Genomic DNA, 23885 nt, shown 5'->3' with positions numbered 1-23885 from the left:
CTCGTGCAGCTGCCGAGTCTCGTGCCATTTCCTTCACCAAGTCAAACCAAACCAAAATGGGTTGGTGGTTCCTGATCTCTTGGTGCGACACGCGCGTTCCTGAACCTACGCTCGCTATGTTCTGGACTCTTTGATAGACATGACAATCAGTTTCTAGGCCTATCTAGAGCGAGAGCAGTTTAGAGCGTTACGCTACGAACTTTTGACTGGGGTTTTTTCACTGCGGATCCAGCGATTGATATCGGCGTAGATGACGACTGAAATAATGCTATTTTTTGGATTGGCTGTGGGGACGGCGAGATGAAGGGTTCCTGCGATGATGTGTGTGATGATGATCAGATCTGCCGAGCTGGGCGGGACATGTGTCAGTGGGAGGCATATCAAAAGTCATGAGATATCATGATGCTGTTGCTCACGCTGGTTTGGCCAATTGTGCGAAAACATATTGCACGATTCGGTAACCGGAAAATAAGATGTAATCTAAGAGTTTTGTTGGGGTGATTATTGGCGTTTTCTTGCATCTTTCTAGTTTTCGTGAAGAAATCTGTAAGTGATCGGATCGGACTAGAAATCCCAGCGGCTGAGATCTTCTTGGACCTGCAAAGCTACTGTAGAATTTCGCAAAATCTGTGGACCAATGCGAAAGTTACAGTGACTCTATGGAGAGAAGCCTCTCGACGAATCCTCACTGTGCTGGGTATTTTCCTTGATTCATGATTGCCGTATGTGGATCTGATGTTATCCATCCCTTTGAGTAATAAGAACTCATCTCAGCAGTCCCTTTCCCAGGGTCAAACAGGATTCAATGCTGGCCTGCTGGCCTGCTGGCGACAGCTCGAACAGAGGCCAGTTGACTGCCAGCAAAGGTTTATCCAGTCCACGGCTTGTGAACGAATGTAGCATCGCATTGCAAGACCGGACGAGCAGCCGGACGACTCCTCTTTTGGCCTGTCGGGGCTCGAATCAGCAAGTTCACCGCGGAGCATGAAACAAAATGTTGTGGTCGGATGTCGATGGAGGTGTGCTTTGTTTGGTTTACCTAGGCGGCCTGGAGAGTGGCCTGCCAGTGCCAGTAGTAGTGTGCCTCACGCTCAGAGCCTGAAAGGAGAGAAAGAGGCTTTCGGGACTCGAGGCCTTGGGCCGGGCCAGGGTTGATGATGCGATGCCTGTGATGAGAATCATGAGATGGTTGCTGATTTCTGGGTGGGAAATGGGGTGGAATTAGGGTAAGCTGCCCCTGTCCCCAGCAGGCCTCAACCATGTCCCTGGTGGCTGGCCGTGTCCACTCACAGCGGCCCCTAACGAATAAGGGCCCTAAGACACGCCAGCCAAGGGGTCGGTCAGGTACGCGTGCTACAGTAGTGGAATCTTGGGCCTGGCGTCGAGTCCGCTCGCTAGAGCAAGCCTGTCGTCTCACTGGCCAGTCTTACTTCACTGGCGTGGTTCATCTCAATTTCATCCCTGTTGACCCATCTCGCTCATCGCATCGTGCCCAGCTCGCCCACGCTGCCAGTTCTTTGTCCCCCGACCCCCCCCCCCCCCCCAAAAAGCAAGCCAAAATGAAAGCCCACCCGGGCATCCACACCACAGATCCACCCGCACCCGTGTCCGTAGTCTTCCCTTATGTACTCCAGCCCACCCTCCCTGGATCCTCCTTTCCCTTCCTCTCTCATCCACAAGAGGACATAAGGTCGCCGTTGAACACCTTCACTTCACATTCGCAATACTTCTTGCCAATATCTCGAGCAATACACCGCTCACAACACTCCTTGACTTCCAACGGCCTCCCTTTCACGACTTAGATCCCATTATTTGGTATATCCGCATAACACAAAACAACAATCAAGCATACCCTTATCAACAACTTTATTTACACGAACCCATTTCGAAAATGCGTTGCTCAACTGTTTCCGCTTTGATGATGGCCGCCTTGATCGGCGACGCCGTGGCTGGTCCTACTCACCTTCATCTTCACCGTCGTGCTCACCAGAAGAAGGAGTAAGCATCTCCCTGTCTGGGTATGAACGATTGGACTAACATTATCGGCAGTGTTGACTGGGAGTCTCTCGATTGGGACAACATGGGAATCGACTGGAAGTCCGCATACGAAGCTGGACAGGCTAAGCCAACCTCCGAGGCCCCAGCTGCCGTCGCAACTCCTACTGTCGCCGCTGCGAAGCCCGCTGCTGCAACTCCATCTGCTAAGTCCAGCGCCGCCGACACTGTCAGCGCCAGCTCTGTTGTCTCTGATACTGCTTCCGATGCCTCGTTGTTGGGTGGTTTGATCGGTGCTTCAAATTCCCGCACATCGTTTGGGACTCCTTCAGCTGAGCAAGGACAACTCGGCGATTTCTACCGTGGAAACTGTGGTATCCCGTACGGATCGAACATCATCAAGGTGTCCTCCACTTCTGGATACGACTTTACCAATACCTTCGTCAACACTGGTTCCAAGACCATGGTCATCAACCTCTGGAACAAGATTGGTCCTGATGGACAGATTCTCTCTGGCTCAGCTCTTGCGCCAAAGGACACTACTCTCACTTTTGCCCTGAAACCAGGAAAGTCCCAGATTGTTGCTTTCCAGGACAACACACAAATGGCCTGGGCTGAAGTCACATCTGACCTTACTGCCTCCGGCGCATATGCGACCGTTTGGGGTGAGGCTCAATTCCGTTCCCAGGGCAGTGGATTCGACTACTCCGCCATCCTGAGCAAGAACAGCAACAACTATGATATGACGATCACTTCCAAGGAGAACTCCTGTGTAAGCTCAAGAACCGAGAACTTCTGGTTGGCCGAGTACACTCCCATTGGAGGCAGTGACGGAAGCTGCTACGTTCCAGGTACTACCATGCACTTGACAACAAAGATGGGAGGAGTTATCTCGTAAAGGAGAATAGATGGAGGGGTGTTTGGTGTATATTTGGGATATTCTTGGACATAGTTAAATCTTAAAGATCAATGTTTACCACTGCCAAAGGGTGCCTTGCATCTTTGGGTGAAGGATCTAGTGACTTCATGGAACAACTATTCCCTCAAGCCATGCTTTAATCTTGCCTTCCACATAGCCTCAAAGTTTTGTTTTTCCCGAAGTATATCTGTGGTTCCCCATACAGTGCAAGGTTGCTGATATGCTGGTGTTGTTGGGAATGTGATTTCGGGACCAAGAGCTGACGGATTTTGACATGGCTGCTTGCACACATGCGAGTATTGTTGCAATTGACATGGAAATCATAACAGTGTGACAAAAGGGCAATGCCGCTCAGCAGTAGATCAAGTGAGACGCTGCTTTCTGAATCTGGCTTAAGCATAGAAGACTTCAGAGCTGTAATGATGCAGACACTTTCATACTTGATGACTTGATCTTGTGGATGTCGCTGTTCTAGAACTAAAACTGTCAGCAAGTGAAAAGTGCAAGGAAGGAAGAGATGCTACCGAGCGTTGTTACTTGGTGAATGCTGTTTCCGCCCTAAAAAGGGACACCTGTTGTGCTGGGAAGTCTATTTAAAGTCCACCTCTTCTCCCCTCTACTCCTCTTCCTTCCATGAACACAAGAAATCGCTTCAGGTCTTGCATTCCTTTCTCAAAGCAGGCCTTGCACACCTGTGTGAATTGTGCAGGGTCTGCTTTCATCCCTCGCCCTCTTCTCCATACATTTGCAAACCTTGTCTGGGGGCAGGAAAACTGCCCATCCTGTCTGCTGTTGTATAAGTTGGACGTCGTTGGAACAGAGTTTCTTGCCAGCCGCGTGAATGCCTGGAGACAAGTCCCTTTTCCCACCAAATGGTCGTCATTGGTTTCCGTAAACGACGTCCATTGAACCAAGAAGTTCCTGCCTGTTTTGTTCTTTATGGCCCTGGGATTTCTGCCGTACGGTAGCTGCGGCCGCTAGCCCGAGCCACCCATTGGTGAGTTCAGTTTTCGACAAATGAGGCTATCGTGAGTAAATAAACGAGCTCCAACCTTCTTCCATCACCACCTCTCTTCTATCTATCACAAACATTCCTTCTCTAATACATCTATTGCGTATCCACGCGCTGATCGCTGTTATAGACTCAGTCGTTGATACTCCCTACATTCTTCCCCTCGCTGCCGCGGATTCGTTCGCGGTCAGCTCGAGACTCTTGCTCCCCAAGTTGACGGGTCAACATTCGAATTTCCGTCAGTCACGTCCACAGCTCATTGGTAGTAGAGAAGTCTGCTCAACATGAAGAGTGTTTCCTTTGATAAGCTCCTGGCCTTGATGGTCGTCTTCTTGCTCTTCGGACTGTCTGTTGCCGATCTCTGTTCGAAGGGATCCAAGATGATGGAAGGCAACTCGTACTGCCAAGAGGTTAAGTCAGTTAAATACCTTAATGTTGGCAAGCAAGGTGGTGTCTACAAAGAAGTCATTGGTATGGATGGAACTGGTACTTGTGAGACCCGGGCAAAGCACTTCGCTGGACATCTGGCTCCTTTCAATGAAGAGGTAAGCTATTCGCAAGTTTCGAATCCAGGTTAGCTTCGCGATTGCTAACAAAGCCTCCACAGTTGTCTCTCCACCTTCGAGGACCAATTGCTGTGAAGCAGTTTGCGGCCTACATTCCAAAGGATTCCAAGAAGGAGAAGCGAGGTTTTCCTGACTATGCGCATGTTCATCTCCAGAACGCTGTCCGTCATTCTCACATCGCGAAGAGGGATATGGTCATCGCGACTATCGATGGTCTAGTTCAGTCCTGGGAGAATAACTGGTTCGGTCCTGACGCGACAAATATTCCTGCCACTACTCTGATCACCACTGGAGTGAAGGTCGCCGGCGACGTTGACACTACTACGACCACCACTGCCCTCGCAACAACTACCGCTACCACGTGCACTGTTAGTGAAGTGAAATCAAACAAGCAGTGTAGGTCTTCATCAACTCGACGCAGAAATCTTGAGGCTTTTTTTGTGGTGTCAACACTAATAACTACCAGCCGTCCCAACCCTAGTCAATACTCCTGCTGTAGCAGCTGCAGATGACAAGATCGACAACAGTGATTCAAAATCAAAGAACGCTTATTCAAGAATCTCGTACTATGACTCTGCCTCGCAGACTGCTGAGAATGTTGTTTTCCTCGGAAATCATGGTGGTCAAGGGTCTGGTGTCTTTGACTAGTAAGTTTCTGACCCACTCTTGCCCCTTAACACTAGTTATGGGTTTGGTTCTTGTAAACACTATCAACAGAAGAATCCTATCAAACAACACAAACACAAGAAACAGCATAAATGGAGACTACCTTCTAACACGTCAATAGCACTTTCGGAGCCTCTCTGTCGTATGTCAACCATGAGGGAACATCTGGCTCTCCTTCTGCTCAGATTCTTGCCGATACCGTCATCCCATCTGGGAATGAGATCGCTATCATGACTGGAGAGAAATGTGACAAGCACAGCTGTGGCTACTCTCGTCCTGGCTCTGTTTCATACCGTAAGTTCTTTCTGGTGTTTATGCTCATTTTGATGCTCTTCATCTGCTAATCTCCTAGCTTATCAGGTGGATTTGATGGTGCAGATAAAGTCTTCTTCCTTGAATTTGGCATGCCCTATGATGGAAGGAATGGCTTCGAAGGCGATCAACCTGCTGTCTGGTTTTTGAACGCAAAGGTCCCACGTACTCAGCAATACGGTGGCTGTTCTTGCTGGCCTTCTTGTGGCGAGTAAGTCATATCTCTCCTGTGTTGCATTTCCACATAAACATATCTTCCAAGATGCCATGTGATGATGTGCTGACAATCTGTGCTTCCAGGATCGACATTGCCGAGTGCCTTTCCGTTGGCTCTCATTACATGAAGTCCACAATCCATGCCGATGCCGCAGGAGGTGACTCAGATTACTTCAATCGGCCTGTCATTGGAACCACAACCATTGTAACTATCTTCCGCAAGGATGAGATCTACATTGGTGTTGTAGCAAATGAGAAGTTTCCAGAAAACCTCAACGGTAGCGACATTGATAAGATGATCGAGTCGAACACCTGGAGCGAGTCCGATTTCTCTATTGCTTAAGCTGCCTACCGATATACGTCTTGGTGGTTCTTTCGGATCTTTGCCCCACCGGACGAAGGACTGGTGGATTTTGCTGGACGATAGTGGTGCTGCATTGGTTGGATTTTCGATCTGGGCGTGGAATTTGTTCCTGCGCATGAAGGATGGATGATGAACCTTTGTAGCTAGGCGTGCTTTGCTTTGTGGATGCGGTGTCCGGTGGGCTTCTGGGTAGGATAACGAAAGTTGAGAATGAATAAAAGGCTCATCAATGAATGTCTTTGGCGTAATGTAGGATTTTCAGTAGTCTTCTTTGTGATATTTGATCCTCGTACTGGCCTAGTTGGCCGACATGCTGTATATGCCTTTTTATGAATGTCATTCTCGGTAATAAATGTCGAAGCTGGGTAGAAGACATTGGAGTGAATGCAATGTTACCTCTCTATGTCGGCATCCTCCAAAGTGTGTAGCAGGCTGAGACGCAAAGTCAAGTGCACTAAGCAGAACCTGCGACTTTGCTACTGGTCCCTTTGGTGCGACAGTATTCTGGAACTTCCATGTTTCAGTCCAGCACTCTCGGAGACCCATAGTTCTCTATCGCAAAGGGTATTTGTAATGTCTTCTGTGCGGGTCGTGACATTCCGTATAGTAAACCTGTAGCAGTACAATTTCCAAGTAACATTTACCTCTTTGAGAGGTTCGGGGAGATGATGAGGAAAGCGGATGTGTCCCAGGATGGTGTATGACGAGCAGTTATAATGTCGCAATTGAGATTTAGGACTTTTCTCGCTACCCTCCATTCGTTCTTTCTGCTTCGTAGTGGGGCATTTGGATGGAGGTTTCTGACGATGAGTGTTGGAATCTGAGATGTATTATCATGTCGTGAATGACAACCGTGGCTTTTCTTTTGGAGCCTTCTTGGTGTTCATCGAGTCTTTGAACTTTGTTGCTGCTAGTTGAGATTGATGGAGCTCGAGCCGCGTGGGTGTTATTGAGTGATGTAGATAATGAGATTTGGGAATCGCTCTGGTGCATGGACGATGCCTCCCTCGTTCTCAATACTGTTGATAGCTCTCCGAAGGGGTAATCGAATTGCTTGTTGTAGCCTGGTCATTGATGGCGCTGATTGGAGTCGCTTTTTGCGCAATGCTTCTGGGGGTACATCGCCCATCTTATGTTTGGGTTCTCAACTTTGGTGGTGAAACTTCTGGTGCAAGCTTCTTTCCAATTATGGGAGGTACTGTCGCAGTGAATAGAGGCGAGTTCCCTTTGCAGTATCAGAAAGTTGTTGAAGGTATTGGTATTCTGCTTCGTGGTTTCGGTTTTCTGGAGTATTGACTTCAGCGCTGGGCTTCAATGGGTGGGCAAATTTGGTGAGGTCTCCTTCGCAGTGTTGGGGGCCTGCATAAGGTCTTTGTGTTGGAGAGTACCTTACTATTGGACTAGAATATGGTGCGGTGATTCTCGAAGGGCTAATAAAAGATAATGAAGAAGGTTGATAACCTATTCAAAACCGTGACCAGCATCTGCTGCTTGCATGCCCGATCTGTTGCCTTTAGCTTAAAGTCTGGACTAGTAAGTTAGGGATGGCAATGGTACAGTGAACAGATTTTGCCTCTCTCTGTCGTGTTTTATCCTTTTCGTCGTCGGCGCTGTTGACAATTGCTCAAAATCTGCTGTTTGACCCGTAGGCAATAGGTGGTCAAGCATTGAACAAAGCGGAAGCTTGTCGGTGATTCCGCGAGCTTTTGTCTTTGACGTAAGTGTCAAGTCTTGGGCTGGGATTCGAGAGTATGATTGTCTTTGTCGCTATTGCTATCGTCGTATATTGATATAGGCGTTGTTGCAGGAGAGTCTGGTAGTAGCATTCACGGAGTGCTTGAGCCGGCGGGCTGCCCTCTCGTCTGGGATGTTTCATCTCAGACCCAGGTCTCAAGGCTCAAGCACTCGTGTACAGGTAGTAATGACTGGTTTTTGATGCTGTACAGCGTGTTACGGGGAATATTTTCGCAATAGTTCTTGATAACAGGACTTGTGGGGAAGCTAGATGTCGGGTTTGGAGTTCTTTGAATGCTGAATGCTCTCGAAAGCAATTGACTGTGATTTCTTCACGCCTCGATTTAGGCGACCAGGTTTAGAAAATATGCTTGTGACTCTTGTGCTGGATGGTGGCCGAGTTAGCTTCTCGATTTATTGCATGCTTGGCTATTGCGTGTAGTGGCGCTCCGAAGCTGTTCTAGATACGGCTCTGAGGCTCCGTCAAATGAGTCGATTCGCAGAGCTTTGCCTGAATTTCGCCGCGGTAACTGAATGGCATGTGGTGTGGTTTCGTTCATTCGTGTCTGTGTGCTGAATCGGGTGTCTTTCGAGGAGGAGATGTCTGAAGCACTGATCATCGTGGCAAGGTGTAAATGTGTGGAGAGCAAGATATGAGGATTAAAAGTAGGAGAGGATTAGCTCGACGGAAAGTAAAAATGTCGCTGACCACGGGAGTCTTACCTCCAGTAGATAGTTTAGTGTTTCCGCATGGTAGTCCCCCATAGTATGTTCTCATGGTTCAAGACGAAGCTCTGAGTAGAGCGGGTCAGTGAGCCGTCACGGCCCTCGTTAGTAATTCATTGTCATTAGTGCGTAGACAAAGGCTGTGGAGAGGGCAAGAGAAGCCTGCTTTTGAAGTACTTAGTGCAAAGTTCCCAGAACCGATTTGGGTTAGCTCGTTAAATGTTTCTGCATTTACGATGAGCAGATGACAAATTGAACGTAAAAGTGTAAAAGACACCTATATCCATCTTGCAATACCATAGTCAGCTCCCTTGGTCAACGACGTGAGTTCACTGTCAACACCGAAACCTGCTCGTTTGATCCGACCAGGTTCGTCCCTCCCAATAAATTCCCCAAATCTTATCTCAAGGTCTTTGAGTTCTTGTGGCGCGCTCTCATCACCTCCAAGACATCCTCCAGCCGCTGCTTTGTCAACAATAGCACTTCCTGTGTTTGTTGTGATAAGCTGCATGAATCCGCCGTCAGTGGCAGAGACACCGTTCTTCATGAGTGCTAGGCAGCCCATGACAACGAAAGGGAGCGAGACAAGCAAAGTGAGAAAATATGGGATGATAAGGTTGAGGGGTTCTGAAAAGCTATAAACGTTGAGAGTGGTCGATGTGGTTGCGTTAGCTGTTGTGTTCCATCTCCTATACATTGCCATGACTGATGTGGTTGCATTAAAGACATAGTCGTTCAGCATGTCTGCAGTGATGTTGAATAGAGGCTCATTGTTCGCTTGAAATTTAGCGAAACCGAGTTGAATCGGGTGTTGTCAATGACTGTTTTATTCTGGGCTTGAAAGGAGTTGAGTCAGTTAGGCTTCAGAAAAGCTTTCAAAGGATATTACATACCTCCATCACTCCACAGGACACCTTCCTCACGCTCGAAGAATACCGCTTCGTGCCATGCATTCTTGAATGTGACATTACGGGTATCGTCATTGTCAAGTTGTGCCAGCGAGGCTTGGAAGTCTCCATGGAGCCAGGACATCATAGCGGATAGAATTGCCATCATGTTATTGTCCCTGTAGATATCCAGCGTGGCTTTAGTCCAGTTCGCTGGTGTCGTTCCATATACCCGTGTTCTATTCAAAGTAAAATTAGGGACAAGAATAGCCCCATCCCTTGTAGCTAGTGCCAAATTGACAAGTCGGTCAATTGGCTCTCTTGTGAAGTTTTGAGTACGGATGTTGTTCTCGTAGATATTGTGGACTGTATATTTTGCTCGCCCGGGTGCACAGATTGTGTTCTCTTCATCCACAGTCACAATTGCCTCGGTGGCATTTCCTGTATTATTACTAATCAAAACAGGTGTGAGTGTGGTACTGTTGAAATTCGCCAATGTGTATGTTCCATTGTATCGTGGACCTCCAATTGCTGGTTTAGGGGCAGTAGGTGCGAACCACAGTCCGGAATAGACATTGAGAGTGTCTTGGGCCCGATGGGAACTTGGCTTGGTTGTTTTGTTACACTCGAAGTATGGTGCCTCGAATTGTGTGGTGTAGGAGCAATTCATTCCACATGGTGACGACACCGGGAATGCTTCTCCAGCAACGAGTACCTGTCGAGCCAAACGACTGAGTTGATTGGAGGATTTTCTTGAATTAAACTCGCTAAAGTGAGCTGTAAGTAGCCTCCTATTTACCTCTTCCCAGACAAAGTGACACAAAGTGACTTACCCAGAAACGAAATCATTTGCAGTTTCGCTTATGACCAACCTATTGAGGGAATTGGCATTTGCTTCTGCCCCAGATCCATTTCCCATCTACGCAATCAAAATTTTAGTTAACTCTGGGATTATAGACAATAAACAGATAGGATGGACTTACATAAGATGCATTGAAAGTTGGTACGGAGACCGAACTGAACTCAACCCTCTGCGCCGTCGTGATAGTGATGGCGCCGGGAGGGAAACTGCTGGCAATCTGTGACAACCACATGATAGCTGCAAGCGCACATAGCGTTGGTGCTGCCCGTAGAACTGCTATCTGGAATAGCTGGAACGGATTCGTTCGAATCGAGTACAGGAGCTCGATAGTGGATACTTTCATGGCCTGAGCTCGAAACAGTCGCCATAAATACTGACAGAATGCCACAGCTAAAGAAGCCCTTAAAGCAAATCCGAAAGCATTGGCAAGAATGTTTGAGGCTGTTGTGATGTATGCTTGTGGAGCTACACGATTCGGTCTATCTGCCTCTCTTCCGTCCAGATACCGGAAGAAAAGCAGATGTGCGATTGCGATTGCAAGAGCTAAACACATCAATTCCAAATTGTGCGTTCAAGGTGGAAGAGCTGCGTACCAAGGGCATATGATGCTATCATCAAAGTCGGTGTCTGCCAGCCAATAGTCCATTTCGATGTAATCAAAGCAGGCTCCTTATTGGATGGCCCAAAGCTCACAGTTTCTCGAGAGGGTAGAGATGGTTCACTCTCACTTCGCATGGCACGTACAGTCACGAAGTCAGGCTTCTGGCCAGGCTTTAATGTGTTGCGATATGACATAATGATATAGAACACAAGAATGACGAGGAAAACACAGACCAGACATTCCTCCTGCTGTGGGCTCGAGCCTTATGAATAAAACACAACACGAGTGAGCCTACAATAAGGCAGAGTGGCGCCTATCTTCAACATGCAGGACTGTTTCATATGCACGTACTATAAGATCCTCGACAGAGTAGGTGGTGAAATTGCGGGCATCTGAGTGGACAGACCATCGTGAAAACCAACAGCCAAGGGCCGACTGCAAACCAGCTCGTTGCATTATGCCGGAGATCCTTCCAGTGCAACGATGTTGATGAACAGCCCATCCACAAAGTTTCAAGACCCCTCAATCGCCTAGCTAGGCACTCTTTGGGGGCCTAACAGACTGCTGTTCCTTCGTGGCCACAACGATTGGCAGCATAGCCGCCGAAAACATTTTGGACATGGTTTATACTTTAGATTGACAGTAATATCCCGTACGGATGTTACCTCCCTTGGCGAAACTGTACGACTGCAGACAGACATTTCATCCAGTGATCTTGCCGGGCGCGTAGAGGAGAGATAGGCGAGCGGGGGCGTCAATCAGCGCAGAGCTCCGAAAATAGACGCAGACTCTGGTTCACGGAATCAAATCTTCGGTAACAGAAGCAAAAATAGGCAAGAATTAATTGATTGAAAACAGCAATATGCACATTGTCCAAACTTGTGACTGTTGGCCCTGTTGGTTCGGCTCATCCAACCAAACCAATACTTGGGAGACCTCATCAAAGCATGCCCGAACACTTGACGACCAAGTCAACAACTGAGAATCCAAAAGACAGAAATGACCAAGAAAACAGCGATACCGAAGGCCGAGTTGACCTCTGAACGACGGCTGTTGAATTAGAGTCTGATGTTGGGCCAGAATAATGACCAGTGAAGTGGGTGGTGACAAGGCGCGCCGAGGCACAACTACACAACCTGCGCTTGCCCTTGAAATTGGTAAGCCGGTCTTTGGCTTCAACAGGCTTCTCAAGGCCACAGCCACCAATGACACAGCTCTCCTTATAAATACCCCACAGATATCGGAGACACCTAGAATCTGCAGCCTTGCTTATTCAACCGTCTTGCTCTTCGCTCTTTCGCTCTCGGCATCGCGACGATGTGGACGCCCGCTCGTCATTCGTGTAAAATGATTGGATGAACTATTCTCCAAAGGAGGACGTTTCTACAGACCTTGCAACTATTCCCAATGCGTAGTTTGCTGTAGCCCATAAGCGGGAGGCTGGCTGGTACTTTGTCATCCTTCGTACCTTGGCTAGCTGGGCAGACTGGCTAGCAAATGAGGGGATTCAATGCTTTCCAAGCCAGCGACGGAATGTAGGTTGGAATTGGTAAGATCTAACAAACAAACTACACTTACAGATATTTCAATTGGTAAGTATATATACTACGCCGGCCATATCCTGCAATTCGCACTCAGCATTCTACTATCATCAGTTTCATTTTTGCATCACAGTGTCCCATACTCAAAGCAAGCCACACACAACAGAATCAACCCTGTTTCCTGTCTCATTCCTCAGTTAAGTAACATATTTCATATACAGTCCATAATGGCAGCAAAGAAGGTTCTTGTGGTATTTGGTGCCACTGGGATTCAGGGTGGTTCAGTCGTCAAGGCGATTCTTGGAGATTCGAAGATGAGAGAAAACTGGACTGTTCGGGGTGTTACTCGAGATGTTTCCAAGCCATCATCCAAAGCCTTAGAGTCTTTGGGGGCTGAAACCGTTGCAGTATGTCTTCAAGATATGTTTATAGTTCTATATTGCTGAATCTTTACACCAGGCCGATCTCAACAATGCCTCAACTCTGCAGAATGCATTGAAAGGGGCATATGCCGTCTTCGCAGTTACCAATTATTGGGAAAGTCACAGTGCGGATGTCGAAATGAAGCAGGGAAAAGCTATGGCGGATGCCGCAAAAGAAGCCGGAGTTCAGCACTTCGTATGGAGCAGCTTGATGAATGTTTCTGAATGTAAGGCCATACTACTGATTTGGAGGAATTATCATTGACCATTATCCAGTGACCAAAGGCGTTTTGACCAAGGTACTGCACTTTGACTCCAAGGCACATATTGAGGAGTACATTCGAAGCACCGGCATGCCAGCAACCTTCTTCATGCCAGGATTCTACATGTCCAATCTTCCGGGCACAACTTTGCGCCAAATCAACAATGATTGGACTCTTGCCCTCCCAATTCCAACGTCTGCACCCATCCCACTTCTGAGCACCGCCGACGACGTGGGCAAGTTCGTTAAGGGCATCCTACTGAACCGCGAGAAAGTCCTTGGTAAGCGTATCTATGGCGCTACAGACTATTACACCATCGACGAGATTGTCAAAGAATTCAAAGAGCAATTCCCGGAAGCTGGGAAGACTGCCAAGGCTGTCGAGCTTTCTCATCAAGATTACAAAGATGCTCTAGGATCCAAGGGCATGCCGGTTGAGACACAAGAGGAGTTGCTTCAAAATATGAGACTTTTATCTGAATTTGGATACTATGGAGGAAGCAGCTTGGACGAGAGCCATTCGGTAAGTCATTCTGTGTATGAGCGCCATAGAAGAAACTGACATATCGAGTAGATCTTGGTCGATAAGCTCACGACTTGGAAGGAATTCATGGCTACTAAAGCGCCGGCATTTGCAAGCTTGAAGTAATGGACATTGGGGCGACTGTATTACTATCTTAGTCTGTACAATGTGAAACAAGAAATTGCTCTATCTCGTTCTCCTTTTTCAGAGTTCAGTATCGTGGTCTTGTCTATATATGGCTCTGTTTTTTGGCTTTGCTGCTCTGCTGGCACTAATTTTCGAGTATTTCGCAGCAATAATGTGAGCTAGTACAAGACAGTAAAATGTTATCAACTTTCCCAGGCATAGCTCAACCGTGAGCGATGATAGCTAGTGTATCTCGGGGAAAGCCCACGTGCATAGAATGAAAGTTTACCCTGGGTACACTGTCCTAAAGCAATAGATCAAAATTGATAGGAAATATTTACCTTGAAAAAGATTAGATAACAGCCCTTAGACAGTAACTGAGTCATTGCCTGCGCCACAACTATAGATAAAATAGTGTACTGGATCCTGCGCTCCCCTGTCAGATAAAGCAGGTGCAATTCTGCCAAGCAGGTGAGCGTGTAAATACCTGCTTAAGAAGTACTTTTTGAGTAATGTAGCAGAACAGAGAAGAATATAGAGAAGACACAGCTGATCTACCAAGTCAGTAACGGACCAAACAATTCTAGAGGCTTGGGGGGATTTCTGTGCTTGTGAAGTAGTAAAGGGGCTTCATTTCCATCTTCCCCAGATTTGAACGAATTGGGTTTCTCCGCTTGGTAGTGTGTTGTGCCGAGGCTCCCAGCCTCCAAATGAACCCACGAGCCTAGGAGCTGCACTTGATTTTTAGAACTGGAGTAGATGCCTCTCTGGATCTCCTCGCTTTGAATAAATGATATAGAGAGAAGTGACAAGTATAGATTTCTCCGTGCAGTAATAGTCCAACCATACTTCATTCACTCTCGTCCTCGAATTTGCTTCTGACCATCGGCGTTCACCGAAACCCCGCAAAACATATCTAGCAGGGCTTGGCTGTGGCCTCCGAACGTCACAAGCTTGCGACCACAACTTCACGATTGATTATCCCCCATCAAATCGAGACGATAAGCCCACCAACGGTCGACTCGAGCCTCCAAGGCAGAGAGTGATCGTGAAGTTGATATAATGGCGACAGTGTCACCTCCAAAACCGTGGGAACGGGCTGGAGCCACGGGCGCAAACTCAGGTTGGTGAACCTCGGATATTTCTCGCGATTGCTTTGAAATGAAAGACGCTGACTGACCGCGCAACTCTTCAGCTTTACCATCCTCTACAGCAATCTCGACTGGCAACGCAATCACAAATCCAGCCTCTACAACGACGTCGACCGCCACAGCTGTTGCCCCAGCCATTCCTGAACGGCCGTCGTCTCTCACATCCGCTGTCAACAGAAACGCATCTGCGTACTCTCCGTACGGCGCAAACAGACTCGGCGGGATGGCGTCTCCATATGGAGGGATAGGCTCAGCATACACGTCTCCTTATTCAAGGATGGGCGCTATGGGTGGGATGGGATACGGCGGGGGCATGTATGGCGGGATGGGCGCAATGGGAGGCATGGGATACGGAGGATATGGAGGAGGGATGTATGGAGGTATGGGAGGGATGCAGGGAGATCCAAATGATCCCAATAGCTTGACGAATGGCTTTACACAAAGTACCCAGGCAACATTTCAGATAATCGAGAGTATAGTGGGAGCTTTTGGAGGATTTGCTCAAATGCTGGAAAGCACATATATGGCTACCCATTCTAGTTTCTTTGGTAAGTTTCCTTAACGAAATGCACTGTGCAGAAAGCTAACAGTTCGTAGCAATGGTATCTGTTGCGGAACAATTTGGAAACCTCAGAAATACACTCGGATCAATACTGGGAATATTTACACTGATGAGATGGCTGCGGACTTTATTCGCGAAGATAACAGGACGGCCACCACCAGCTGATGCAACGGCTTTGACACCAAGCGCCTTTGCTTCGTTCGAGGGCCGCAAGTTCCACCCAGATGGCACCCCAGCCCAAGCACCACGACCAAGCAAGAAACCGTTCCTCTTCTTCCTAGCCGCGGCTTTCGGTCTTCCATACTTGATGGGTAAGCTCATCAAGGCACTTGCGGCATCCCAGGAGGAAGAACAGCGCAGACTGGCAGCATCGGGACAGATGCAAATTGGGCCAGATGGCCAACCAATTCAGGCGCAAATCGACCCTTCGAAGCTCGACTTCTGCCGCGTACTCTACGACTTCACACCTGAAGCGGGAGCAGCAGTGCAGGGCATTGACCTAGAAGTCAAGAAAGGCGACTTGGTCGCAGTATTGAGCAAGAGCGACCCTATGGGAAACCCAAGCGAATGGTGGAGATGTCGTGCTCGTGACGGGCGTATGGGATATCTTCCTGGTGTTTACCTCGAGGTAGCTAGACGGCCAGGTGGAGCGGTCGCTGAGATCAAGTCTGCAAGCCAGAGCGGAAGCAGAACGAGCAGTATGACGAGCCAGACCAAGGCTCCTGTTGTCACCGGCAAAGCAGGTGATATGAGCGTGGACAGCTTCCAAAAGAGTCAGTTTTACTCTTGAGCGATTCTTTATTGTGTTTTCCGTTTCTGGATAGGACTGTAACATGGAAAAGGGACGGGGATCTGGGATACATTACGATGTAGATGGCGTTTGCTTGTATACATAAGGGTAGCAAGTTCATAATTTTACATGCGAGCAGTTCCAAATCTGTGTTACTTTACGGGGTGCGTGGCAGTGCCATATTCTCACGGCATTAAGCCGAGCATGGATCTGGCATGACAGCAATTGCCATGATCTCTCACTCCCTTCCACCCAATATTTACTTCAGCAAGAGCCTCTTGACACTTCGCAAAGATCTCATAACCATACGATTGTCAGCCATATATACTCTCTATATGGGCATGAAGAATCATGCTCACCTGGGACCATAGAACATTCTATGTCTATGTTCCATACCAATAACCTTCGCGTTCGCGTTCGTCGGCAAATCCATGTCCTTCTCCAACAGGTCATCCGCCACCTTCAAAGGGTTCACACCATCATTCTCAAGGGCATCCCCACGCAGGCTCTTCCCTCTTGCCTGAACTCTGAACCCTGGCTTCAGAGTTAAATTCATCAGCTCCAATCAGTAGACCACCTTTGAAGACTCTCCCATCACCGAGTCGATTTCGGCGTTGTCGGCATCACTACGAGTGGTCTTTAAACCCTTCACTATCTTCACGCTCCCAACTGCTTTTTATTTTTAATTTGCCTGAGGTTCAGCGCACTTCAATTACATACCTCGGATAGAAAAACAAATATCCCTGACTGACGATGCAAATCCTGTCTATCCATAGCGTGATGCTTTTCTCTACAAATCTCTCCCGAGTCACCAAAATCCCCCCAAAGCAGCTTTTCAAATGTCATCGCATGGTTCGTCTGCAAATATGAAATATCGACTCCACCCACACCATAGAAATCCAAACCTAGAGCGAGGGGAACGCGACAATCGTTTGGAGAGATGGTTACGGCGATGCTGATTCCGTTGGATAGCTGGTAACGCTCGAAGACCTCTTTGTTTGGATTGGCGGTTTAGCGAGGTGGGCTGGGGGATGGGCTGGAGCTGGTGGTAGTTGGTCAACGAACGGTGATGTGTTGGCCATTGAAAGAGAGTACTCCATACGGTAGAGAGAGACCTGCGATGCTAGCGCCTGTTAATAATCATTGACTACATTTCCTTGTCTGGGCTTAGATGACAAGTCGGTTTCGGTAAATCGAGACGCAGGGTATTCGTTGCGGCTGCCTTCGCTTCCGCCGACTTTGTGGTAACTCAACTCTTGAGGATGAAAAATAAGAGAAAATAGATTCCGAAAAGTGCAATTTGGACATATGGATTGGACTTTTACCCGTAGTAAACTCTTGGATCCTATGACGTGAAGACACCAAAAGTGTATTTGAGATACGAAGTCTATTTTCAGGATGGAATGGACCAGCTTCACTCTATCTGGAGCTATGTCTCTTTGGAACAGCAACTCATCGTCTAAGATCGAAACGCCCAACGCCAAAATTTCCCAACAAATCATTCCTATGCCTTCGCGTTATCCTTCAGCTCACCCCTCTCTTTTACTGTCCTCGCAATCTCGTTACCTTCTTCCGTCCCCAACGCCTCAAATCCCTTAATTACGCCTTCTCGATCTCCCTTTGCCAGTTCCTGGCTCATCTTGAACTTCCCTGCAATACTCTCGATTTCTATCTCAATCCCAATGATAGCTTTCTTCAGCAGAGCGATGTAGCTGTCTGGCGACTCATTCACACTCCAAGCCTTAGCTGCACCGTTCTTGCCCGTATAGCCAAAGATCTTCTCCTCGCTCTGCTTTGACAGTTCATCAATCTGACTTGTCAGAAACTCGCCAGTAGAGGGAGATTGGGTATCGAAATAGATAGTGGCTTTCCCATAGACTTGGACGGCGCTGTAATTCCACGTAGGGACGACCTTGCCAGTTGAAGGTTTAGTGTCGACGTAGAACTTGGGCGTGACGTAGTGGTGTGATGGGCCATTGAACAGAATCATGACTTCTTGCTGGAGGGTGTTGGAGGATGTCTGGGTGGCGTGCTCGATTAGGGCTTTGGTTTGTGGGTTTGCTCTTGCAAGGTGACCTCGTAGTCGTGCTTTCGGGGGTGAGATAGATTCATCCTCTGGAGAAATGTCAAGAACCCAAGGGATATGGGAGCTTTGGATGGTGTGGAAGTTAGGGGAGGTGATTGAGGTGGTGAAGATTCCAAGGGGATTGCTTCGGATGAATTGGTAGAGTGTTGGAAGATTGAGATCCGTGTGGACTGCCCTGAGATACATAGTTGATATCTGAGATTGGAATCTTTAATTCGGCTTTTTGGTGAGGAAACGATTAGTTTGCCTTACAACAGTGACTAGAAATGATTCTGTGTATCCTGGGTCTGAGATGTGGGATTCGACTTAAGAGAAAGAGACGCAAAGCTGGTCTTCAAGAAGAATTTAATAGATCTTTGTAGAATATTCTGAAATTAATGGCTCTAGGGGTGACAGCAATATTTCAACCAAGCCTTCTAGAATGCTTCTCATGGCAGAATTATGACTGGCAGGCAATGCGTTTCGGGGTTCGGAATCGGCTTTCTTTCCAGCTGCCGTCGGGTGTGGATTCCTGTTCCGGCGCACGAACCGGGTAGAGGCTCGCACGTTACGCCCTTCTCGTGTCAGGTTTCGACATCGTCGAACAGACTTGACAGGTCTAGATCTGAACATTTCTTTCATCTTCTAAAGTTGAGAATATATTGCGGAGAAGTCTTATTCGGGTAGTCATGATCCTGATCCCGAAGTACTATAAAGTGCTGCTGCATCCAGTAAAAAAAGCTCACCAGCTGCCAAGTCTCTGGTCGACAACCTCAAAAAGTCATATATCCGTGTGGAACGCAAACAACTCCTCAACAGTTCGTAGACGACTCGTAACTATGCCTCAATCCACTTCGCCTGTAAGACGCGAATTCAAGATCCGTGCCGCCAAGCCCAAAGATGTTGAAGCAATCGCAGCTCTGGGATCACGAGTATTCTCCAACAGCTTTGGTTATTCACTATCACCCGTCGACCTCGAAGCATATCTTCAATCGGCATACAGTCATACAGCTATTAAATCCGATCTCTCAAATTCCAACATGGATACCATCGTGGCGACGGACTCCAACGATCACGTTGTAGGCTTCTCCCAGCTGACTCGAGGTACAACGGAACCATGTCTAGCAGGAGTTGAAAAGACAGTAGAACTGCAAAGGTTATACGTCTCAGAGGATTGTCATGGTGCTGGAGTTGGGAGAAAACTCGTTGATAGGGTTGAGGGGATGGCGAGGGAGCAGGGCTTTGTTACTATGTGGTTGGGAGTCTGGGAGGAGAATTTCAAGGCACAGAAAGTTTATCTGAAGCTTGGATACGTGAAGGTTGGAAGTCATGATTTTAAAATGGGGGATTGCATTCAGACGGACTGGATCATGAGCAAGAAGCTTTGAGATGGAGTAATTGCTTCCTTGGAGTTATATTGTTTGACGTTGGAGGATCTAGATCGCATTGTTAGATTTGGGGAATATTCGGTAGGGACACTGAGAGCGGCGTGAGCAATAGAATTGTGATAGACTCTGTTCGAATCAAAAGCACCACGAGTGCATGCAGACTTAGACTTAGACTTTCAGAGGCTCTCGTCAATATCTTCCCCTTCTAGGAGTTTACAGCAGCGCCGATTTATGCAAGTGACACGTCGAAAAGCCTCGACGTTTCACAAGCACAGCAACGAAGAGTTAGACCATAAATATCTTCCACTGCTTCAGTAGGTTAATTGTTTCAACCAAAAGACTATCCTTGATCTGAGCGTTTCGTGATGAGCAATCAGGTTGTTTAATGCCTGAGAAACTGGGTGACGTTTACTCTGAGCATGGAATAACTTGTCGCGACATACATATGCAAGGCACATACCATAGGACCGGATGGATGCATCGAAGTTCTTCGCTGTCATGGGCTCTTGCAGTAGCATATGATGATGTTGTGCAGACGATGGGAGAAAGCGGTGCCATTCTCATACAGCTGGAGTGGGCAACGACGACCTTGTTGATATTGCGATCGGGCGATTCCGACGTGCCAGACCAGCCTCCGCCTGAATGTGGCTTGAATGGCGAGGAAAAGCAAACTATTTGAAACTCGATACCAATCAGCCAACAAAATATCCTGATATGCATGTCAATGATGATTCGTCTACGAGACGGGATAAATCCTGGAGCTGACCCGGCAAGAGGGGGAAGTTTACGGCCGCCACCACCAACTGTAGGTTGCCGCCGCCCTCCCTGAACATACCATGCATCAGACCGGCGATACCTGATTTTGATCTACAGGGCTGGAACACGATGATCTTAAATTGTATGCAACTGCTATCCAACTCGCATGGAAAAGTTGATAAGGATTTAGGAAGATCCTACGACAACTTATCTCAGATTATGCGATAGTCCTTTTTGGGAAAACACCAATCTGATTGGTTGTTCGTCGGCTGTCTAGTCCCATTTCTTTATGACTACTATTAAGATCACTTGGATCGACTTCATCTGGTTCAGCTCCATCGACGGAAGCCAATCCAGCAGTAACAGCTGTCGTGAGTCGTGACACAGTCCCGACTTCACCCCGCCTTTGCGACACTTGTCACGATGCTCAATGCCGTTGACTTCAGGACGGCTTCGCACGAATGCTTGTAAGCTTCTCCCAAGCGGCCTTCTTACATATCGCAGAGCTACACATAGGCAGCACCCAGATCTGCACCTGGAAGGAGGTCGTTAAACCAAGTGGCAGGCGACTATTTTCTTTTCCACACACTGGTGTGCGAACCTGCATGCATATCTCACTTGATCCCTATGGCCGGGAAACATCGAGAGTGCAAAGGCAAGCTTCATGCAGCGCCGGATGCCGCACTTGGAGTGTTCTAGCTGTCCGCCGACAACCTTCACACAAGTGCACTTCGTGATGGTTGTAGTCGCCACGCGGTTGATTGGACATGCGACATAACCTGGCGGCGCAAAGAGCCAAGCAAAGCTTGAGCGCGCTGTCAAGGACGGGAAAGAGACACAGGCCATGGACGTGACCCACCGAAGATACCGATATGAAAACTTGTCGAGACACGAGGGATCTGAGAAACCGCCAGCTCTGTTGATCGCGCAGTGGCCAACAACTTCGTCCGCACGCACCCCTTGTCGTGACGCTGTCTTTCCTTCATTTTGGCGCATTCCAAACATTCTCGCTCTTGGTAGTGCCCGAGTCTAGAGCCGGCTAGACGATGCTGATACTTCTCTAGCTCGTCGTTGTAGGTTGTCTCGTGTTTTCTTATCAGTGACTAAATTTGATGTTGAAAGCCATGTGCGGTAGGGTTCAGTAGCAGATTGCCGACTGGTGGGAAACTTCACGGCTCACTCCACCCCCCCTCTTCGATCATGCCGGCGTTGTCCGTTGGCCGGACCTTTGGTAGCTGTCTTCAAGCTATCCTGGTCGTCCATCCTTGCACCAGTGGCACTTGAGAGATATGACATTTTTATATAATAGTCCACTTCTCCCTCCACGATGAAATATCAAGCAGGCCTCCACAGTCAATATTCGGCACTGATCTGATATAGAGCCGGCTATCATTCCATTTCTCCCTCATCAATTCGTGGTCGCCCATAGGAAAAGAAGTAATTGTACTTCAAGATGGCTATCTTCACGACGAAGAAGGAGCCTGATGTCGAGGCCGGAGAGAAGACTATCGATAGCCTCGACTATGTCCCCGACGACGGGGCCATTGCAGCGGAGACATTTGTTGTTGGAGATTCTTGGTATGCGAAGACCCAAAGATTCGCTGGGAAGATGGGTGTTGAGCAAAGAGGTATCGAAAGGGTGCCCAGCGATGAAAGAACAACCGCTCCTGTTTCCCAAGTCGGCACGATGTGGCTCTCTGCAAACATGGTCGTCTCGTCCTTCGCCATTGGCGCTCTGGCTTACCCTGTATTCTATCTCGGATATGTCGACACTATCTTGATCATCCTCTTCGTCAATCTTCTTGGTATAATTCCTGTCGCTTTCTTCTCCACTTTCGGTCCTCGCTTCGGTCTAAGACAGATGGTTTTGTCGAGATACTTTTTCGGAGTAAGTTGTTTGCAAAAGTCTACAAAAAGAAAATACTAATTCTCTGCAGTACTATGGTGTTAAGATAGTTGCTGTTTTGAACGTCCTCGCTTGTGTCGGCTGGAGTGCAGTAAATGTCATCGTTGGAGCCCAATTGTTCCATGCCGTCAATCCCAACATGCCTGGATGGGCAGGAATTATTGTCATCGCTGCCGCTACCTTCTTGGTCACGCTCTTCGGATACAAGATTGTGCATACATACGAACGCTACTCTTGGATTCCATGCTTCATCATCTTCATGATTGTTCTTGGGGAGTTTGCTCACTCTGGTCACTTCTACAACATTCCAATGGGCGTCGGACTCTCTGAGGCAGGCTCAGCACTCTCTTTTGCTGCAAGTGTCTTCGGATTTGCTACCGGGTGGACGTCATATGCTGCAGACTACACCGTCTACCAACCAGTCGATCGACCACGCAAGTCCATTTTCTGTTGGACCTACGCCGGTCTTGCTTTCCCACTTCTCTTCACTGAGATGCTCGGTGCGACAGTGGCGACAGCTATGGCTGCCAATGATGGACATAATATCTACATGGAGGGATATCACTCGTCTCATATCGGAGGTCTCCTTGCCGCTGTTATTGTTCCTCCGCTTGGTCATTTCGGCAAATTCTGCCTGGTTGTCCTTGCCCTCTCAATTATCGCCAACAACTGTCCTAACATTTATTCCGTCGGTCTCTCGCTCCAGCTTTTGGCAAAGAAGTCTCAACGTGTTCCTCGGTTCATCTGGACCTTCATCGGAACCCTCGTCTACTGCGCAATTGCCATCCCCGGATATGGCCAATTCGAGAACGTGCTTGAGAACTTCATGTTGTTGATTGCTTACTGGCTTGCAATCTACGAGGGTATCTCTATCCCTGAGCACGTGATATTCAAGCGTGGATTCACTGGCTATGACCCATCTATCTACATGGATCCAAAGCTCCTCCCACCTGGAATCGCAGCTGTGACTGCATTCTTGTTCGGTGTCATGGGAGCTGTCCTCGGAATGGCGCAAGTGTGGTTTGTCGGTCCGATTGGAAAACTTTGTGGAACTGCTTTCGGAGGAGATGTTGGGTTTGAGTTGGCCTTTGCTTTTGCGGCTATAACTTATATCCCTCTAAGATACTTTGAGAAGAAGCACTTCGGGAGGTGAATGATTAATCATTGCTGTTTTGTTCATTTATTCTTGCGTTGGCTGCTTAAATTTGGTTCTTGGATAGAACTGTGTGGGTATCGCCGATGGATTTGAACGTTGTTGAGCTGTGTATTATGAAATACCCATGAGAAGTCCTACTATTACTCATATTTTATACATTTTCCAAGGTTTAGAATATGGCACCGAGAACATCCAAATGAAGAGGGCTTAGACAAAGAGAACTTAGAGCCGGACGGCTTAGCAACTGGACAACAAACTTACTAGAATCACCAACTAAGGGGTATGCTACTTGGCGAAGAGGGTTTTGTATATCTCATCTTGGCTGTTGCGGCTAACATCTACTTTCCATGTTTCCCGTTACTTCGCTCCACTTCTTT

General features: G+C 47.9%; 8 protein-coding genes across 8 annotated transcripts; 6 read left to right on the top strand and 2 right to left on the bottom strand.

The window, feature by feature from the left end:
- Positions 1 to 1891: 1891 nt before the first annotated feature.
- On the top strand, positions 1892 to 2893 carry ONS95_012452 (uncharacterized protein; the record flags this gene model as incomplete). Its single annotated transcript, XM_058506082.1, has 2 exons — positions 1892 to 1998; positions 2050 to 2893. The coding sequence occupies 2 exons, from the start codon at positions 1892 to 1894 to the stop codon at positions 2891 to 2893; spliced, it is 951 nt and encodes a 316-aa protein (XP_058358605.1).
- A 1317-nt stretch (positions 2894 to 4210) lies between these two features.
- TOS1 (target of Sbf) lies at positions 4211 to 6029 on the top strand (the record flags this gene model as incomplete). The annotated part of the gene is made up of 6 exons (XM_058506081.1): positions 4211 to 4471; positions 4534 to 4888; positions 4959 to 5139; positions 5280 to 5452; positions 5519 to 5681; positions 5771 to 6029. The coding sequence occupies 6 exons, from the start codon at positions 4211 to 4213 to the stop codon at positions 6027 to 6029; spliced, it is 1392 nt and encodes a 463-aa protein (XP_058358604.1).
- Positions 6030 to 8787: 2758 nt separating this feature from the next.
- ONS95_012450 (uncharacterized protein) lies at positions 8788 to 11054 on the bottom strand (the record flags this gene model as incomplete). Its single annotated transcript, XM_058506080.1, has 5 exons — positions 8788 to 9287; positions 9404 to 10164; positions 10231 to 10316; positions 10381 to 10802; positions 10853 to 11054. The coding sequence occupies 5 exons, from the start codon at positions 11052 to 11054 to the stop codon at positions 8788 to 8790; spliced, it is 1971 nt and encodes a 656-aa protein (XP_058358603.1).
- A 1316-nt stretch (positions 11055 to 12370) lies between these two features.
- ONS95_012449 (uncharacterized protein) lies at positions 12371 to 13734 on the top strand (the record flags this gene model as incomplete). The annotated part of the gene is made up of 4 exons (XM_058506079.1): positions 12371 to 12808; positions 12861 to 13050; positions 13100 to 13608; positions 13660 to 13734. The coding sequence occupies 4 exons, from the start codon at positions 12371 to 12373 to the stop codon at positions 13732 to 13734; spliced, it is 1212 nt and encodes a 403-aa protein (XP_058358602.1).
- A 1062-nt stretch (positions 13735 to 14796) lies between these two features.
- On the top strand, positions 14797 to 16237 carry PEX13 (Peroxisomal membrane protein PAS20; the record flags this gene model as incomplete). Its single annotated transcript, XM_058506078.1, has 3 exons — positions 14797 to 14857; positions 14930 to 15433; positions 15483 to 16237. 3 exons carry the CDS (start codon positions 14797 to 14799, stop codon positions 16235 to 16237), a joined length of 1320 nt encoding a protein of 439 aa, XP_058358601.1.
- Positions 16238 to 17532: 1295 nt separating this feature from the next.
- On the bottom strand, positions 17533 to 18767 carry ONS95_012447 (uncharacterized protein). The gene has a single exon (XM_058506077.1). The coding sequence runs from the start codon at positions 18507 to 18509 to the stop codon at positions 17742 to 17744; it is 768 nt and encodes a 255-aa protein (XP_058358600.1). The 5' UTR covers positions 18510 to 18767; the 3' UTR covers positions 17533 to 17741.
- Positions 18768 to 18913: 146 nt separating this feature from the next.
- Positions 18914 to 22466, top strand: ONS95_012446 (uncharacterized protein). The gene is made up of 3 exons (XM_058506076.1): positions 18914 to 21519; positions 21569 to 22334; positions 22384 to 22466. The coding sequence occupies exon 1, from the start codon at positions 18992 to 18994 to the stop codon at positions 19688 to 19690; it is 699 nt and encodes a 232-aa protein (XP_058358599.1). The 5' UTR covers positions 18914 to 18991; the 3' UTR covers positions 19691 to 21519; positions 21569 to 22334; positions 22384 to 22466.
- A 25-nt stretch (positions 22467 to 22491) lies between these two features.
- Positions 22492 to 23505, top strand: FCY2 (purine-cytosine permease; the record flags this gene model as incomplete). The annotated part of the gene is made up of 1 exon (XM_058506075.1): positions 22492 to 23505. The coding sequence occupies one exon, from the start codon at positions 22492 to 22494 to the stop codon at positions 23503 to 23505; it is 1014 nt and encodes a 337-aa protein (XP_058358598.1).
- Between the last annotated feature and the right edge of the window lie 380 nt (positions 23506 to 23885).

The sequence above is a fragment of the Cadophora gregata genome, assembly GCF_030347475.1.
Source record: "Cadophora gregata isolate MNR1 chromosome Unknown scaffold_6, whole genome shotgun sequence".
Classification (NCBI taxonomy): Eukaryota; Fungi; Ascomycota; class Leotiomycetes; order Helotiales; family Ploettnerulaceae; genus Cadophora; species Cadophora gregata.
The sequence above is the reverse complement of the archived record's forward strand: the minus strand, read 5'-3'. Positions and strand labels throughout refer to the sequence as shown.

Bases quoted from the DNA above. Each gene is read 5' to 3' on its own strand.
- ONS95_012446 (XM_058506076.1), top strand. From the start codon at position 18,992: ATGATCCTGATCCCGAAGTACTATAAAGTGCTGCTGCATCCAGTAAAA.
- ONS95_012447 (XM_058506077.1), bottom strand. From the start codon at position 18,509: ATGTATCTCAGGGCAGTCCACACGGATCTCAATCTTCCAACACTCTAC.